The 18,791-nt window shown below is 43.6% G+C and overlaps 1 protein-coding gene across 2 annotated transcripts in view; it reads left to right on the forward strand.

Annotated features, from left to right (window-relative positions):
- Positions 1 to 17,920, forward strand: part of yeats2 (YEATS domain containing 2) — a 24,221-nt gene extending 6,301 nt beyond the window's left edge. Inside the window, exons 9-30 of one of the 2 annotated variants that reach the window (XM_047590188.1) lie at positions 37 to 81; positions 168 to 336; positions 722 to 967; positions 1,237 to 1,404; positions 2,385 to 2,476; positions 3,210 to 3,395; positions 3,513 to 3,741; positions 4,026 to 4,184; positions 5,896 to 6,026; positions 6,527 to 6,670; positions 7,875 to 8,063; positions 9,084 to 9,486; positions 9,608 to 9,742; positions 10,737 to 10,865; positions 11,231 to 11,381; positions 11,733 to 11,809; positions 11,926 to 12,005; positions 12,680 to 12,884; positions 13,443 to 13,678; positions 13,786 to 13,860; positions 14,055 to 14,128; positions 15,709 to 17,918. In XM_047590188.1, coding sequence (XP_047446144.1) covers positions 37 to 81; positions 168 to 336; positions 722 to 967; positions 1,237 to 1,404; positions 2,385 to 2,476; positions 3,210 to 3,395; positions 3,513 to 3,741; positions 4,026 to 4,184; positions 5,896 to 6,026; positions 6,527 to 6,670; positions 7,875 to 8,063; positions 9,084 to 9,486; positions 9,608 to 9,742; positions 10,737 to 10,865; positions 11,231 to 11,381; positions 11,733 to 11,809; positions 11,926 to 12,005; positions 12,680 to 12,884; positions 13,443 to 13,678; positions 13,786 to 13,860; positions 14,055 to 14,128; positions 15,709 to 15,817 — 3,432 coding nt within the window. In that variant the 3' untranslated portion in view covers positions 15,818 to 17,918. Of the gene's footprint in view, positions 1 to 36; positions 82 to 167; positions 337 to 721; positions 968 to 1,236; positions 1,405 to 2,384; positions 2,477 to 3,209; positions 3,396 to 3,512; positions 3,742 to 4,025; positions 4,185 to 5,895; positions 6,027 to 6,526; positions 6,671 to 7,874; positions 8,064 to 9,083; positions 9,487 to 9,607; positions 9,743 to 10,736; positions 10,866 to 11,230; positions 11,382 to 11,732; positions 11,810 to 11,925; positions 12,006 to 12,679; positions 12,885 to 13,442; positions 13,679 to 13,785; positions 13,861 to 14,054; positions 14,129 to 15,708 lie in introns of both variants that reach the window. The other variant, XM_047590189.1, reaches the window with a different exon arrangement.
- Positions 17,921 to 18,791: the final 871 nt, after the last annotated feature.

The following is an 18,791-nucleotide window of genomic DNA, read 5'->3' on the forward strand; positions in this document are numbered from 1 at the left end:
TAATCTGCTAAAGTTTTTCTCTTGGCCTCTCTACAGCTTGACAGAACCTACACTGGGCTACAGACACTCGGGGTTGAAACCGTAAGTTTCAAATGTTCCCTCCCGTTTCTCACTTCTGACTTTTCTTCTCAGGAGTTTGCTCTCATGTTGAGCTATATTTGTTCCAGGTGGTGGATGTGGAGCTCCATAGGCATTCCCTCGGGGACGATTACATCCCTCAGCCCTCGTCCTCCAAGGTGACTCACCGAGCCGCCAGCCCCACGTCGGCCGCCTCGCTGGCCCAGAGTTACGGACGCTCTAGTTCTCCCATCTCACAAGACTCCAGTGTAGACAAAGGTATGACATGAAAAAAATCAACCATGAAGGGGTCATCTCCTGGTTTATTTACTGAACTGTGTCGGACAAGGCAGATGTCCTTTATAGACGAGTTACTAATAAGGATTAGTTTGTAGATAGAGTTCTGATATATCAGTGCTTACATCTGAACTCAGAGACACTCAGTCTATGTAGTGTCACAGAGGAGCATACCAGCTGTTGCTCATTTTCTCTCCTCAAACCAGACTGAAGTACTTATCAGTGGCTTCTCCGTGTTTCTCAGCTGAACACGGAGGCTCCGTCTTGGTAGATAGAGTTGTGTGCTTTGTATTATCGCGTGTGTAACCGTGTGACTGAATGTAATCGTGAAGCATGGTTGTAATGAAATCTACTCTTCCGTGCCCAGGTTCAATCAAGACAGAGATGGGGAGACCTGCAGGTGGTCACGGTGCAGGAGGCCTCACCTCTGGCGAACGCACTCCGACGCGAGCCAGGGCCGGGGACAGAGTCACTCTGGGTTCCCATGGCAACTCAGCCTTCCAGCCTATCACGGCAAGCTGCAAAATAGTACCCCCGGGACAGCCCCCCAGTCCCGCCGAGTCTCCTGGGAAATCATTCCAGCCAATCACCATGAGCTGTAAAATAGTCTCTGGTGAGTGTGTTCACTTTGTGTTGTTTCCAATGGATTTTTCACCGCTCTGCCTCCTTCTTCATAAATAAAACGGATGAAATAGATCAGATGATGATAAATAGATTTTTGTCATTTAAATGAGATATGTTGTCCAACTCTATTTTAGAGTTAAAATAATAAATACTCACTCAAATCTTATATCAACAAGCCTTGAATCAGTTAACAGTGAGTTATAAACAGGCTTAGAGAGGATATTTCTGCTCAGAGCCTGTGTACTTTGTTCCCCGCAGGGTCGCCAATCTCCACCCCAAGCCACTCGCCTCTGCCGCGCACACCCACGACCTCCACCCCTGTCCACAGCAAGCAGAGCTCTTCCTCTGTGCTCAACAACCCGTACATCATCGTTGACAAACCGGGGCAGGTGATCGGCATCGCTTCCTCGTCGTCTGCCTCCGCAGGTACGCGTCTCCTACTCGATGTCAAAGTGTTGCTTAGACTGGACCTGCAGGGAAACTGAGAAGCGGAGTCTGAGCCGCCTACTGAAAATATAAAAAAAGGCTGTGAAAAATGTGCTCTGTAGCAGAACAGATGACCACCGGTACCCTCTAGATCCCCCATCTCTCTCTTTCTCTCTCTCTCTCTACCTTTTCTTTTACCACTTTGTTCTTTCTCATCCATCTCTGTGCGCTCTCTCCTGTCGGTTTTTCTATTCCTCTCTCTTTGTCCCCGTTCTGCACTCCTGAAGTATGACGCGCGATGAGCCAGCAGTGTGGTTGCTGGATGTGAAGTTGCCATGGCGACTGAGCTGATGTGTTTCACGGTCAGATTTGGAGGATATTGGACGAGGCTCCGCGCTCGCATAAAGTTTTCTACGCGTAAACGCGGCGTGCAGTTGTCTGCGGAGATGATCGTTCGCTGCCGGATGAAACGAGCGTGCGGTGGATGTGCGCGCCGCCGAGCGCAGTCATCTCACATGACCGTAACCGTCGCGTTCGCTTCCTCACATCGGCGGCATCGGTTCACATTTACACCGAAGAGCTCTTTCCCCTAGATTGCTCTCTCACGCCCACTGAGTAACTCCTACACGTCCTCCACAAATACACAGCTCCGCCAGATCTGGCAGCGGGTTTTGGAGTGTTATTAAATGAAGCTTCATCACACTGGATGAGGCTGATGTGGGTGTTCTGGCTGATTCACCAATTCTGTAACGAAAAAACAAAATTTGATGTAATAGGTGAGGACTTTACTTCAGGAACACGCTCTCTCTGAGTAAATACACTGCAGCCAAATCTAGGCTTCGGCACCCACACTGAGCAACCCTGACAAGAAGCTGTCACCTCGCACCGCAGCAGCCTTGATGTATCTGGAAAGGATGACGGAAACCAGTGCATGCACCTATTCCATGACTCACTGTGTTTGTTTGCATGTCACTTCACAGGAAGCCCCTCTGCCAAACAGTCTGCCGCTCAAGGCGCCCGCTCTCCAGCGCCCAAAGTTCACAGCGGCACCTTCCTCTCGTCAGGGGTGAAGGTGAGTTAATACCCTGGATGTGTTTTCAACCGTATCCAAGATAATAAAAACCCGTCCTCCAGCTGTGGAAGATGGTCTGTCCCTGTAGTATCTGTATCTTTAACAAAGCAGTGTGGTATTAATAGTAGGCCGGGGTATATGCTATCTTCAGCAGATGCGAGTGCCTTGGCAGCTATTTAAATGGGACATCATTGTGACGGTGGGGGGGAGTGTGTGGGGGGAGCGTCGCAGAGAGAATTGCACAGTTCTGTTTCAGGAAAAAAAAAAATGTGTCAGTAGCCAGCTGTAAAATCATCCCAATTATCCGTCACGCCGATCATCCCATCACCATCCACAAAGGATGAAATACTATTTCACTCAAAATTTATGTTTTATCGCCGTGCTGCTTTCATTTTTAAGACTATTTGGTTTTCTCTGTTGTAAACCGCTGAACCAATATGTCATGGCCAAGGCCAGGGCGGATGGGGGATGAATTCAATATAAAAAGATACTTGATGAATAAATGATGATGCTGGTTTAAAAATCTGTTTCTTGCTCCTTTGTAACCTGCTGAAAAATAATAAGCAGATTGTCATTTGCAGATAAAATGCATTATATTTATCATGTATAACAATTTTATTCTAATGATTTAGTTAATTTGATAACACACGTACAACTGCTACAATCTCTACGGCCTCCTTCAAGGCGTTGTGGCCTCTCTGGTAAAGTCCCTGTCTCAATGTTTCTTGTGCAGGTGATTATCAAGCAAGAGCCAGGGGAAGTTTCAACACAGCAACAACAGATGGTTTCCACAGTAACCAGCCAGCAGCAGCCCACTGCTACAGCAGCACATCAGTTTGTCACGGTGAAGGGAGGTCATATGATCTCCATGACAGCCCAGAAACAGGCCGGAGGGGCAACGGGGGCAGCAACCAGCAAGGTCAGCCTTTATGGGATGTACCCAGAAACGCCCACATTGAAGTGCAACAATGATTCATTTTCTACCGGTAACACTGTTTGCATCGAAAACCTGATTTGGTGCTTGTCCTGTTTCTAGATGTTAGGTATTCCTGTTAGCTCGGCGCTCCAGTCTTCAGTCAAACAGGTTGCTATCAGCAGCGGCCAGATTCTGGTTGCCAAGGGCAACCCTTCCGTCTCCAAGGTGATGGGTGGCAAGCAGGTTTTAGCTCAGGGAGTCGCTAAAGCCATTGTCAGCGGAGCCAGTGGCGTCTCTGGTCAACAGACTGCTGCCAAGGCAGCTGGTGGTTCAAGTGGCAAGAGTGGAGGTCAGAGTTCACGCACAGACACACAAAATGTGACACTAGAGCACAAATGTGAATTCACTAACAAATTATTTGGCTTATCCTCATTTAGAAGGTTATTTATTGTTGTTGTTGTACTAATTATGAGACTTGCAGTGTTGTAAACCTTATACTTCCCATCATATTCAGGTTTAGTTGAGGAAAATGTATAAATATTGTCCAGTGACATCGATTTTCTTCTCCTAAACTTTCTGTACAGCTTCAGACCTGGATAATTTCATCACGATCCTTTCTGTTTGTATTCGTAGTGATGGCTACTCTTCAGCTTCCAGCCAACAATCTGGCCAATCTGGCCAATCTGCCTCCAGGCACCAAGCTCTACCTGACCACCAACAGTAAGAACCCCTCTGGGAAGGGAAAGCTGCTGCTGATCCCACAGGGAGCCATCCTCCGAGCCTCCAGTGCTAGTGAGTTATGCTACATCCTATCCAGTATTCATGTTTTTAATGTTAACATTATACAGAGCCTTTGGTTAGTTAATGATGATTTACCCTTATGTGATTCATTTTCCAGCCACATTCTACTTATATGCTTCTCACACACTTGAATGTGCTTGGTTTTCAGATATTTCAGGATAGGTTGGTGTTAATTAGTACTAATTGGGACTAATTCACATCTGCATACATGTTACAAAGAGATGAGTAAAACCTGATAGTTAATCCTTGTAACATTAAATTGTAAATTAAAGTATCTGTTGTTGTAGTCCCAGAACTTTATAAATACAGCATTCAGGGCATTGTCTTAATGTAGGACTTATACATTAATTTCATCTTCCACATGAGACTTGAACACTGCTCCAGCAGCTCGCTACATACCGCACGATATTTCTTAGCAGATATTTATACTGCCTGACCAAACAAAAAAAAAAAAGTCGCCACCTGGATTTAACTCAGCAAATAGGTACGAACCTCCTACTGGATAATTACTGCATGGGCAATTATCTTTCAGACGTCAACAAGTTATTTAACCTCAACTGATGCAATGAGTAGCTTCTCATTTCTTAAACAACCGTGTCAAAAGACACACCCTGTGGTCCTGGAGGAGATTATTTGTCTGTTTGAGAAGGATTAAGTCATTGGTGTGTATCAAGCAGAGAAAACATCTGAAGCCATGATGCAGATTTTAAAAAAGCAGAAACCAACAATGCAAAGGGAACTCGAGGGGTGGGCACTGAACAGCTGATCTGTGCAGCCATAAGAAAACCATTAGTCAGTGAGGCTAACCACATTCACCCTGTTCAGAGTGATGGGGCATCAGGGTAAGAAGATGAAGTGATGCACCCATCATGTCTAGTGTCTACTGTTCAAACCTGTGGGTTCAGTGCTAAGATCTGGTGGTTGTTGCAGTTGCTCAGGTCTTAGTTCAGCAACATTATGTCCAAAGAATGAGGTCAGCTGATTGTCTGAATATACTGAATGACCAGGTTATTCCATCAGTGGATTTTTTCTTCCATGGTGGGACGGGGGTCTCATCATTTTCACACATGGATTGTCCACCACAGAGTCCAGACCTGGACCCCATTGAAAATACTTGTGACTTTGTCATCATCAATTCAAGATGTTGGTGAAAAACTAATGAAACACTGACATTGGAGAACAGTGCCACAGTTAACACTATATTGCAGGTGTTATGGTTTATATGTTTGATATGTATGTACGTATGTATGTATGTATGTATGTATGATAGTTCATTAGTTCATGGCCTCTTGTACAAACTGAAAGCAATATCTGATTATGTAGGTTACTCAGTATTCCAAGCCAGAGGTCTTTGAGCCTGACATTTTCCTCTGAGCCTCAGGTTGTTGGCTGCTATATTAGAAAATGTTAGCGCTCTCGGGTCACTGTAAAGTTTGGAAAAAGAAATCAACTTCTACAGTGACTCTGCAACTTGAGGCACAGTGGATACACTTACAGATGTTTGCCCCAGTGCCACCGCTACACAGTGAGTCAGGCACAGTCGGCATCTCATATTTGTTCAACAGCAAACCACTGTTGCACTCTCTGCTTCATAATAATTGTTTCTCAAAACTAAAGGGATTATATCTACTTTTTGGATAAAGAAAACCAGTCCCGTTTAACTGATTCGAGGCTGATGAGTGTGTGGCTGTCTGTAATTTAGGTCAGCAGTCCCAGAGCAGCTCCTCAGCCGGCACCGGGGGCTCTCAGAACTCCTCCTCCTCCTCTTCCTCTTCGAGCAGCCTGCCTTCCAACCTCTCCTACACGTCCTATATCCTGAAACAGACCCCACAGGTGGGTAGAGACACGCTGCTCCTGTAATTCTGTAATAGACAGTCACACTCTTACACATTTTCTTTTTCATCTTCAGAGTCTGTAGAAACGTTCTGTACATGATAACCATTCAGTGCTCCTCACTGCTGTTACAAAAACAAACATTTTATTCTCTTGTCTCATTTGGACAAATGTGATTTTTTTTGGTAAGTCTTAGATTTCTGTATCCAGTAGAGGTTGACTTGTTTTTAATTAGACAGATTCATTGCAGTAGCATTGATCCTGTGCTGTCTTAATATTCAACAAACGCCATGTCATCATGGGGTGTCCACTTACATTTAAAATACAAATCTTAGCCATGTTTTCATTGTAGTGATCAATCTATAAGGAGCTTGAGTCTGTTTTTTTTCCGCCCAATTTGTTGATGCTGTTTATATCGAAAGTATAACTGTCTCTTTGAATTTAAAGTAAGTAGCATGTTGCTGCATCTCATTCATTCATTCTTCTTCATTTGTCCCCAGGGTACGTTTCTGGTTGGCCAGTCCGCACAGGGTTCAGGGAAGCAGGGAGCTTCCAGTTCGGGCGGTCACGCAGCATCATCTCAAACAGTTAGTCAGCAGGCTATCCGGGTCACAGCTGGACAGAAGGCGGCCATCTTGGCTCAGGTGAATAGTTCGCTGAGGGCTTTACTGTGGCCGCTACAGTGTGGGAGAGTAGTGGAAGCTATTGTAGAAACTGTTTTGTTTCTTTACGGTTTCACAATCAACGCACAGTTTCTAACCGTCCAGTTCTGTACGTTTTTGATCAGAAATAGATGCCAGTCGGAAAACTTTGTGTGAAGCTCAACTTTTATTGTCTGAATGGAGCGTTGCTGAGTTTTCTGTGGAAGTGTAAAGGCTCAAAAAGGCAAAGTGAACTTTAGGGTTTATCCGAGGACACTTATTGGATCAGAGTGTAGAACTAGTGCAGTGGTCAAAATCCATTGGTTTGCTTCAGGATGGCTGGTCCTGGCGTCACGAACAGAACTGTTTTTTTTGTTAGTTCAGAAGCTCTACTAATGTTTCCTGTTTATTGATAATTTTGATGATGTAATTTTTTCTCAGTTCGGAGACTTAGGTCATTGTCACACCAGAGCTGTTTGATCCGCTTTAAACAGACCAAAGTTTGTTTCCTCCACTTTGTTTGGGCTGGTGTGACTTTTGTTTTGAAAGGCGACAGAAACGCGTGTCGGACCCTGTCATGTTCTGTTGTCATTGTTTTATGCTGCTATTTGCACATCTAAAAATTGTGGGGAAAAACATGTGTTGTAAGAGAAACGGTGCAACTGTTATTGGTCGATGTGCATTTGATAAAGAAAAGAAGCACAGTCTCCAAAATGGCTTCATGCTGCTCCATGTTTGTATTCAGTGCTTCTGACTGTTGACTTTTTTTCCACCGACCGTCAAAACAATGAGTGCATCATTCAATCATGTGACGTTGGTCAGAAAGTTCAGTGCTCTTCAATTTTGCAGATTGAAAGCAGAACTGAACCAAATGATAAATGGAAAAAGACTTTAGTTTAAGCTTTAAGCTGTTTTTTTAAGGAGCTTTAGAGGGAACTCTTCCACTCTGAAAACAGTTTTCAAACTTGATACAAAAGTAACAAATATGCCTGAAGTCAGTTTCCCTCTTGTTTCATCTGATCTTTAATGAGCTGTAACGTGAAGGACGTGTCCACTGTGCTGCTGGGCTGGAGGTTGACATCTTCCTTCCTGCACTTTCTCACTTTATGTAAAAGAGTCACATAGCTCTTCTCACTTTCTGTGATTGTGTGACTGTGTTTTCGTTACGGACGTGTAGCTAATTGCTCTTTTTCGCCACGATCGACAGGTGGTGGGCGGATCCCAGGGCGCACAGGTGAAGCTGTCGGACGGCTCTGTTAAGACGGTGACCGCAGCAGGAGCAGGACACTTGTCCAAACCGGGCACCACCACGTTGAGGATGACGGGTGGAGTCATCACCGCTACCAGCTCCACGCCCGGCGCCGTCGGCAGCACAGCGGCAGTCGGCCAACAACAGGCTAGTTGTCACAGTCCTCACGTTGTTCTCTTTTATTCGGCCTGACAGTCGTAGCGATTTAAAAGTCACCTTAAAACAAACAGCAGCACAGAGACGAACGGCAGATGAATTCAAAGCTTTTATTTTATCCTTGAAAACTGGTCATTTTGTTAATTATTACCCCATTTACTAACCAATTACACTTCTACTATTCATTTCCAATTACAAAACAAATAATAGATTTGGCTATTTTTATTTCTTTATTCATTTAATTATTATTTGAGAATTCGTTTTCATGAGGAATTAAACCACATTCTCATCGAGCAGCTTATATTTAACACACTTCCGTCTTGAATACATAGAAAGCAGGAGTGCAGCAGTAGGAGTGTGATGTATGAAGAGCCCTGAGCAGTCCATCAGCAGGTCTGCTTCGGTGTGATTACAGCTTTGGAGTCATTAGCCGGGCCTCATTAACTAGAGAAATGGAAACGCATGAAAAAGACTTCTCAGGGCCTAAGTATTTATATATATCAGTATGTGCTTTCTGGAGATATTGATGCAAACACAAGAACTGACGTCTGTTCTTGTTGAAGAGATATTCACTCTTTTGTTTTTGGGAATTCCATAAAACCAGTGGCCCGATCAGCTCAGTCTGGGACTCGCCCGGCACTGGGTGACAAAAATGAGCCGAAGAAAGGACAGAGCGCCACCAGTAACTCTAGTCCAGCCGCAGTAAATTATCTTCAAAAGCACAGCTGTGAATTTTTAAATGGATTTGTCACATTGACACCAGCCACACCGTAAAGACATTCACTTTCATTTCGTAAGATTTATATATAAAAATCCAAATATTTTCCCGATGGAAGCTGCCACCCAAATAAATTAGAAAGTTTTTTTCAATTTACAATTTAATTTATTTTGCCTTGATTCGTATTTTTCATGGAACCACAGGAAGTGGCAGAGTCAGCGATCAGTCAGGCCGTGTTTCTGTTTACTTCCTGGGTGACGGATATGTTTGCGTGTGTGTGTGTGTCCGTGCAGGCTGCTGATGGAGGGAAGTCTGCCTCTCAGCAACACTCGCTCCTGGTGGCAGCCAACCAGGCAGCGGTGATAAGTGCAGCTAAGAACGCCAGCGCTGCAGCTGCTGCAGCCGCTGCCGCCGCCGCCGCCGCCGCCAGTGCTGGTGGTGCTGGTGGCTGCCTGTCAAAGGCGGCCGTGTCCTCCCTGGTCAAAGGTGCCGGCAGCTCTGCTACAATGACAAAGAGCGCTGCGGGTTCGACTGGCGCCGTGGTGACGGTTGCAAAGGGAATCACCAATCTGCCCGTCGTCAGCATGTCCAAGGGTGCGGGCGTGGGCACGGTTGTGGGCGTGCCCAGAGCCAGTGGCACATCATTAGTCAGCGGGGTGGCAGCTGGAGGAGGCAAGTCAGGTGCTGCTTTGTCAGGTAGGCAGAAATAAACCTCATGCTGCATTTGTCTGAATGTGTTTACAAATCATTTTGCTAAATATAATAAGGCCAAATCATAAACGTCTCTCTGTATTATACTACGTTGGGTTTTGTTCAGGAATGCTGAAGATCCACTCTGGAGGCTCCAGCTCCCAGCAGACAGTTTTAACCATTCCTGCCAACCAGCTCAAGCAGCTGGGGGTTGGCGCCGGCTCTGGTGGGCTGCAGACCATATTCATGCCTGTTGGAAAGGGTAAGATGTCTCCACATGTTTCTCTTATAATCTGTCATATTCATGATGTTCATAACCATCACACAAGGCAGGTTACAAAGGGCTCACTTATTGTGCCTCCTGCAAAATCACGCTCAATGCCAAAGACAGTTTTATAGAGAACCAGTTCTTCATGGGAGAAGTTACCGGATAATGTCAGAAGCATAGACTCTGCAAGGTTTTTTTAAAAGGCAGAGGCGTAGATCATCTGCTCTGAGCTCTGCTTTTTCCAGGGTTTGTAATAACTGATTTTCTCATTGTTATTGGAACTATTGCTGGTTGATTTTGTTCTTGTTTTTTTGTTCAATATTATTTTCATTATTATTATGATTATATGGCTGTTATTTGTACCAGCAGCAACCGGCAGCTTTTTATGTTTTTTGGAAGCTCAACTTCGTTTCATGTGTGTTTGATTATTTTATGCGTGTTTTAATAGACCCAGGAAGAGCAGCTGCTATCATGTGTAGCAGCTAATGGGGCTCTTAATACAAACAAACAAACTTTCACCAAAAAAACGCAACAAGTGTGCGTTCCAGGTGAAAATACAATGTCCATCAGTTACAAACACGATTAACACACAATGTCATTGGCTACATTAGAATTAAAATGCTTCCTGTTACCACCTCAGTCAGGACAGATCGATTAAATATCAGCACCTACTATGAATAACCATGTATTTCGTCCTGGTATGTTTGTCCCATGTGCAGTAAAGCCAGAATTGATTGCCTTTTTTTATATATATATTTTTGAGGAACTGAGGAGCAGGTTGTTCTCACATTATTTATTTTTTTTAGTCTGCACCAGTAGATTCACAACATGATTTCCTGGAGACAGACTCATTCTGTAGATTCCCTTCTCCGTTTAATAATTGAAGCTGTGAGGCCCATCTTCCTCCCCTCTCATTTTTCATCTTACTGCGAAGCCTATTTTTCTAATGGGCCATTGATCCATTCCAGTGTGTTGTTTCTGTGTATAGTAGTGTCTAAAGGCCCAGCCTCCAGTACTCCTCCCTCCTCCTCCACCACCTCTGGAGCCGCTGGAGCTGGAGCCTCCCCAAACCCTGGCAGCCAGGTCTCCCCCTCCCTTGCCCTGCCTCTGGCACAAGGTGAGAGGGGTCCATCCTCCACTCCACTCCTCTCTTCTTTCTCTCAGTTTATTCCCATCTGTCATTTCCCTTATTTGTACTGCTGTAAAAACTTTGGTATTAAAAAGAAATTTTGTTTCATACATAAACTATTGATGCCAAATTTGAATGACACACACATTTGTGCTGTAATTTAACCACATGCTTTTATAGTTGAGGATAAACTAGAATCTCAACAATCCTCAATGCTCAAAAGATAATTTTGGTCACTTTCATCCCACCGGCTTCATCTCGTCGTTGCCTTTTCTTTCCCCGTTTGACTGAATAGAGTTAATATGTTTGATAAAACGTTGCTTCCACTGACGTTTGCTTTTCTGCTGCCACAGTGAAAACGGAGCCAGGTGCTGGCACAGCTGTCACAGCTGGTCCGTCTCCCCCGGTGACGGCTCCTGCCCCCGGTTCGGTCCACGTTCCCTCTGCAGCCACCACCGTCAAGCAGGAGCAAGGGGCCGACAACGCCACGCATGACCTCATCAAGTAAGGACGCTCTCCAGTGACACCATCTCACGTCATAATAAGTTCTTAGAAGGATGGAGGTTTAATTATTTGCTCGAAGCAAGGCAGAAATTGATTTTTAACAGCGCTTGGCACAGATAGTGAGTCATCACAGGGTAACAGTATTTTTATATATTTTATCACTGAAGTGTCAGCGGCTCCATTTATAACTAATTTCCCACTGAAGAAGAGGGAAGCGTCATTTATTAAAGCTATCGCGAAGCTGCTAACATATTCACGAAGGGATGTGTGAATCCATTCTCCCGCTGTCTGCCTTGTGACTGGAAGCTTTGCTCATGGTAAAGCTGACACTTGTGATGGTTCCCTCCTCAGCACCGAGCACATAGAGACCATGATGCAGCTGCTGACGGCTGTGGTGAAGAAGTTTCCTCTAATTGTGCCGGATAAGAGTAAGTGAGCCTCACGTTCATTTGATGCGCTCAGGAGCAGCCTGCGTGTTTCAAAACTGTTGGGAAAGTGCGAAAGTCGATCGCAAAGATTAATTCTGTTTGCCTCCCTGTTTTAGCCGAGGACTCCCATCCGTTTTGTGCCTCTTCGACAGAACAGTATTATTCCTGGAATATTGGAAAACGCAGAGCATCAGAGGTGACTCTTGGTTTTTTTCTGTCATTGTGCGTGTGATTTATGAAAATACAGTTGTTATAAACCCACTTTATAGTCAAACTGCTGATAGCACAGTGGAGATGCACATTTGTTTTAAGATTCTCTTATTGGGGAAGCAGCAATATGACATAATTATCAGCTGTCTATCACATTTAGCTCACACTAACATCCCCCTCGTTTCATTGAACCCAGTCTGAGAGTGACACCACTTACTTAGAGTACTCTCCAGGTAGAGGACGTCTTTAATCATAATTTGCATCGTTTGCAGTTTTGTCGTCTCTGTGATCAGCCCACATGCTACATCCTGACTCAGTGGTCTTTCTGCTTGCCTCATGTCTTTCTGTCAGGTCAAATGTCCCGGTTGTCTTTAGTTATTTCTTCCTAATGGGCTCATTAATATCTCATACAGGCCCGGTCGTGTCTCTGTACTCTGTTGTCAGGATCTCAGATAAGCTCAGACGTTGATATTTATAGCTGTGGGTCACTAATTCACTTGAATGTCAAGGGACAAGAAAGTTCACTACACAAAACGAAAGGAAACAAACGTTTCTGGACGTCAATTGTTGATGTAAGAAGTCTAAAAGTATAAACACAAAACCTTTTAATCCATATCTGTGTATTTTAGCGCTCGAATTTTATTTATTGTCTCTGTGCAGCTCCAGCGAGCGGTGGCCGTGAAGCGGGTCGTCCAGGACGTGTTGGACCGCTCTCCCCGCCTGCAGGCCCTCACTCCCCCAAAGACCAGAGAGGTGGTGCAGTGGTGCCGGCAGAGGGGCTACACGCCCCCCGATTCCGAGCCCCAGCACAAGAACGACGACGAGTCGATCGAGGACATTCTCACCCAAATAGATAACGAGCCTGGTGAGTTTCTCTGTGTGTTTGGAGCTTCTGCAGAAACATCATTTACTTGTTTTTTTTTTTTTTGTTTTTTTTTGCGATTTCACAGTCGACTCTACTCTGTTCCCAGCAGCTCGCAGTTGATCAATATTTTCTCTTCAGCGTTGCATGTGTGGGTGTGTTGCCTCTGCAGTTGCCAGTCGATCCAGAAATGTGTTTACAGTCCAGTTGTGTGCGAGGGCGGCCGGCGTGCAGCCTCTGTATTTTTTGTTCAGCCGCAGCGTTTTGTTCCCAGTTAGGGTTAGGGTCATTAATTCAGTCTTTTGTCTCTAAAGGGTAAGAGACACGGCTGCTTAGCTCTGTGAGTCACACGCTCGTCTGAGCCAAACACATTAATCTGCGTTCTCCTCGTCTGCCCCAGCCTCGCGCAGATATCTTAATTTATAATTGTCGCATCAATATTTTACAAAAACAAGAATCTGTAACCTGAGTGGAATGACGATGCTGTTGTCTGCCTTGCTGCGGATCCTGGAGCTGGTGAAGCGGTGCGTTAAATGCACATGTTCTCCCCCCCGTCTGCAGAGTGCCCCTCGACCCTGAGTAGCTGCGAGGAGCTGGTGCTGCGGCTGGAGCAGATGCAAGCTCTGCTGAAGACCGAACCAGAGGAGGCGGACGACGAAATAGTGGACATCGTCACGGTGACCCCTCCCTGCCAGAAGCTAAAGGTCAAAGAAGAGGAGCAGGAGGCGGACGTGGAGCCCAAATTCTTCCTGGGCCCCTCATTGTCCGCTCAGTTTGTCAGTGAAACAGCTGAACAGGTCAGAAACCTTTGGGGAAGTGTAAATGCATCAGAACAACCAGCAGCTATTTTTTTTAAATTGTTTACATTAAATGTTTTGTTTGATAAACCTTCTGCCTCTTCTAGATCGGTGTAACCTTCCAGCCGGTGGAGGTGGAGAAGAACGTGTTCGCTCCAGTAGTTGAAGCCATGATTCTGAAGGTCGGTCTCTATTCAGGCCAAAACAGAAAAAAAGTAGCCAGCGCAGTCTGGTCCTGAGTGATGAATATACAGTATGCAGAAGATGCAGAGTGGCTCAGCATTGTGTGTTTCACCTTGTACTCCAGGAGACAGTGGGTTGCTTTGTGACTAATGATGACTGTGTGTTTGTGCGTTTGTGTGTGTCTACACTGCAGGCTACAGAACAGTTTGCCAGTGACATCCTGAGAGAAGCTCTGGCTGGGGCCTACGCCAAATCCCCTTCGAACAGGTCAGCTTCTTTTTTTTTCCCCCCTCTCTCTGACATGCAACCTGCTTAGTGCTCTGTTTTCCACTCCATTAATTGCTATATTTAGATCGCGTCCAACCAAACCGCTTAATACTCATATTGTTCAATGCAAATGTGTTTCATAGAAACGACATAACGTAAAGGAGTTCAGCTCATTTTGTTTCAGTGTTGTTAGAATGAAATAGAAAGATATTGTGGTGATAAATTAAAGCAGGCACATGACACATCGAGCTGATGGTGTTGGGCCGTTGGTGAACGCCTGTTGCCCTAGTTTTTGTGGTTTGTTCTGCACCACTAGTCTGAACACTTAAACCGAACTTGAAATCCACAAATATTTTTACAACGACCAGATCATCATGAGAGTTAAACTGACCCTGGTGTTTTTTTTGTGATGCTGTTCCAACTGTTAACAACTATAAACTATTTATACAGTATAAGAGCATGTGTTTTGTGTCAGTCTGTTCAATAAAGTATCAGCGAATATATCTAATATATAATAAACAGTGGACTTTGAAGCTAACTTTGCTAGATGGAGCTTATAAAGTTAAGCTAGTTCATATTACGCCTGAAGTCTTTCCCCCCAAGTTTTAATCTACTCTTTAAATAATTAGTCTACTCTTACTCTACTCATAATGTAAATTTTTATTAATGAACTATACGAAATAGCTTCTCATGTTACATGAGTTGTCTGTAGGTTTTTTTTCCATCAGGTCAAGTTCAGTACAGAGCTGGGGAGCAGTGTGTGTGGAGGGTCTGGGGGCAGGAGAGGGAGGAGCAGTAGGAATAACACAAGCCCATAACATTAACCCAGTTAACCCATCTGCAGTGCAGAATGACTCTGAACGTCTCTGGCAGCGCTTTTTGTGCAGTTTGTCTAAGTTTATGTGGTAGTGACAGGCAGCAGAACCAACCGATAAAGATAGGAGAGGCTAAACGGCATGTTGACCCTCTCCATGACGCAAGATGGAACAGTGTACTGACTAAGTGTACTAAGTGTTATGCACACTCTGCACGAACGTGTTTTCTTTCCACAGAAGCACTTTCTGCTTAAAATACCACATTAACACAAAGCGTACGTCGGGGATTCTGCTAGCACAGCTTGAGACAAACCAAGACAGAGACAAGCTGGCAATGCTGGCTCGCAAATATCTGGCCACTCCTGCAGCCACTTCTCCCTGTGAGAGGCTGTTCTCAGTTGCAGCCACATTGTAAATAAGAAGCGGTCAACTCTCAGTTCAGACAGTGACAATTAATGTTTGGTTAAAAAAAAAAGACAAAAAGTTGTTTCAAGTTTTGTTGAAACTCTTGTTGTGTTTAACATGTTAAGTGCATATATATTCACTTCTTTCTTGAGTCTGTTTGCTCATGCAAAATGAAATGCGATTAATATAGATTAAAAATTAATATACGATACGATATTTAATCGTGATTAATAAATTAATCCACAACAACCCTGTGATTAATCTGATTAGATAGATAGATAAATATGGAGGTTGAGATAGTTATATATATATATATATATAGAGGTGTTCTTAAATTCCTACTTGTTCTTACGTTTGTAGGCCACCTAGAGAGATCACGGCCATGAACATCCACCAGGCGGTGAGCAGCATCCCCACCTGTGACTTCCTCACCAACAAACACATGGGTTACCTGTCTAAGGACAACTGAGGCTTTTCACAGCGGACACCGACTGGTAACTGACACACTCGGAGTGATGAGGACTGTGCGAACCGCTGGCCGTGACAAAGAGACTCGACTCTTGGAACTGACAGCTCTACTGTGTGAATATTTGCACCCAGATGATATAGTCTCGCTGCCTCAGGTGTCGCAGGAATAACTAATGTACTGTATTCATTAACTTGATCATAGAAGGGCTCAGCTTGCTTCTCGCAGTAGCAGCAGAATAACAAATGTTTCTAATACTCTGGGTATATTGTAACGTTTTAGTCCCAATGTATCAGGAGACGCGGCGTTGCGGGCCTTGTGCCGTTTGATTTGGAGATGCCGCTTTGTTCTTGCTTACCTCATAACAAGATTATTTTAATGACGAAGAGTTTACCGACAGACAGTCGGCTACTCGTCGGGGAAATGAAGCCTCAATGACTCGGAGAGCTAAGTAATAACATCAGACAGCTGTCCCCTTCCGGCATACAACATCTCACTGTCACGTTCTCTGAATTTAGAAGATTTTTAAATTTGTTTCAGCTGAGGTAAACCACAGACTTACAGCCATTTGGAAACACTAATGAACATCTGAATGCTCTCCATCGGTCTGTGTGTACTTAACAAGCAAAGCGTACAGGAGGTTTTTTTCCCAACGGTATCATCATCGCCATGGTAAGAAATGATCATTATCAAAATCCTCTGATTTATTTCAGTGTTACCTGGCAGAGGTAATTATGGATCTTACGATACAGACTTTCAAGAAGTGACTGTTTTCTGAGGCTTTTCAGATCCATGTTTTTTAGGCTGCAGACAGATAATAGTCACTGAGATCATAAAACACAGGTAATGTTGTACTGAACAAATCACTGTCACTACAAATGAAAGACATTCTTACTATTTATCTCCTCCATGAACCCTTTAAAGTGCTTTTAAGTGTTCAGTTCAGTGAACAGCCGTAATATGACCAGTATATGAAGTATGGTGTTTTCAAATAGTGTTTATTTTTTTATCTAATATTGACACCGGCAGACCGTTATACCCCACCAGTAGTGTGTACGTTCATATGGATATGTGTGGATACTGGATGTAGTCCTCGCTCACATCAGTGAGTTTAATAGGAAGTGAATGTGTGTGTTTTGTTGGTTGGTACAAACAAGGCGACGTCGTGCTGATAATTGTGTTTAATGTGGAGCTTTTGCATTATGTTAATGTGCGGATGATTGGACTGAGTGGTTGTAATGTCTGTTCAACCAAATCAAATTAGTGTACAAGATACCTAAACATTTTATTTTCATGTCTCGGTGCAAACCAAAAAATATGATCGATATTCTTATAATAAACTAAAAAAAAAACAAAACCGCAACAAAGCATTTCTTGCAAATCTGACTCGTCTTGAACATTTTGTTTGTTTGATTTGTACAATGCACTAAACTAAGGTAGTTGTTAAACACTAGAATTAAAGGACCAACACTAAAATGAAAGTTTAAAATGTCCAATATTGTCAATACATGTCAATATTGCCTCCTTGGACCTCAGCCCTGAGTAACTGGACATCTGTGATAATCAGCAAACAAAGCGACAACAAAGAATCCCTATGAAGAACAGCTGATACTTTCCTAAAATTCCAAAATATTACACAACTCTGAAGTTCATGTTTAGAAACATACCTAGAGTTAGACGAATTGTCAGTCACTGTCTTTTTTTTTTTTTGGAGACAGAAGGGGTCATATTTGAATTAAAGGGAGGAGATGGGGTTGGGTGAGGGGTCGATCAAACTCAGAACCAGCTCTTTTAAGGTGCTGCAGGACATAGACACTGATCTCTGAACCTCCTCGGTGCTCGATGTGTTCAATCTTTATCGATCCACAACAATCAATTTAAAAATTGTGGAGATGGAGCAGAAGTTGGGGATACTAAAGTGGAAACGCGCTACCAAGCGGACCAATCACAGCTCTTGAAGATTAATATCTACAATTCTTGTATAGGGTGGCAAAGGGGCGGAAAATTTCCCTGAAAATTTCTTATATCTATATATATATATATATAGACAGTAAGCTGAACTAATGGGAAGGTCAAAACATTTAAAACTGATGTATGAAATGGCACCAGCTAAATCCTATTAGCTGGTGTCTTTGCACAGGAAGTTAGCATAAACTTCTACTGTAATAAATTATTCCTTCAAATGGAACTTGTGAACTTGTGGTTGTGACATGTAATGGTGTGGTTACATAAAACCATCGAGGCAGAAGAAACGACATCACATTTTGCGATAGCTAGCATCATGATAAGCTAACTTCTTTCATGAAATGGTGCTAGCTTACGTTTAGCGTGTCTGGTTTACCAGTACACTAGCAATAGATTTTGATTTTGCTAGTTAACACCATAGATCAAACATCATCTACCTCATATCACCATAAAAACTTACTAGTCCTTTGGTTCAAATGTGCGACTTCAATACTGTATCTGTGTCGTGGGCTCAATTCTAGAAATCATTGTGCATGTGATGGAGGATGCACGGTGCATCAGTAGCTCTGCAGGAAGTAGTGTGCTATGTCCCTGCTGTAATGGAAGAATAACATATTATACTCAACTGTACTCACATCAAATCTGAGTGTTTTAGCCAAGATTATATTTTTCTACCAACTATATTTATGTTCCTAACGTTCAACTTTGTTAATTCCCTCTTTATTACAGTTAATTCCCATGGAAAGTTTCAGACTTTCGTTCTAAAATTCCAGGTATTTTGCAACCCTATAATTGCAAAAGGCACATTGATCAGAATCAGGGAATTTAGATACTGACTTCAAGTACTTTATGGGAGACGTTGATGTTTAATTGGAGTCTGAGATTATTCTAGAGCCAACACCGTGAACATCACTACAAGCCACCGCCGCATTGTTTTACTTTTTATACCTGGTGGGTACATCCTTTCCTTTATGAATCTGAAAAGACAAGTGTTTTTGCCCTAATTACACCT

The sequence above is a fragment of the Mugil cephalus genome, chromosome 7 (assembly GCF_022458985.1).
Source record: "Mugil cephalus isolate CIBA_MC_2020 chromosome 7, CIBA_Mcephalus_1.1, whole genome shotgun sequence".
Lineage (NCBI taxonomy): Eukaryota > Metazoa > Chordata > Actinopteri > Mugiliformes > Mugilidae > Mugil > Mugil cephalus.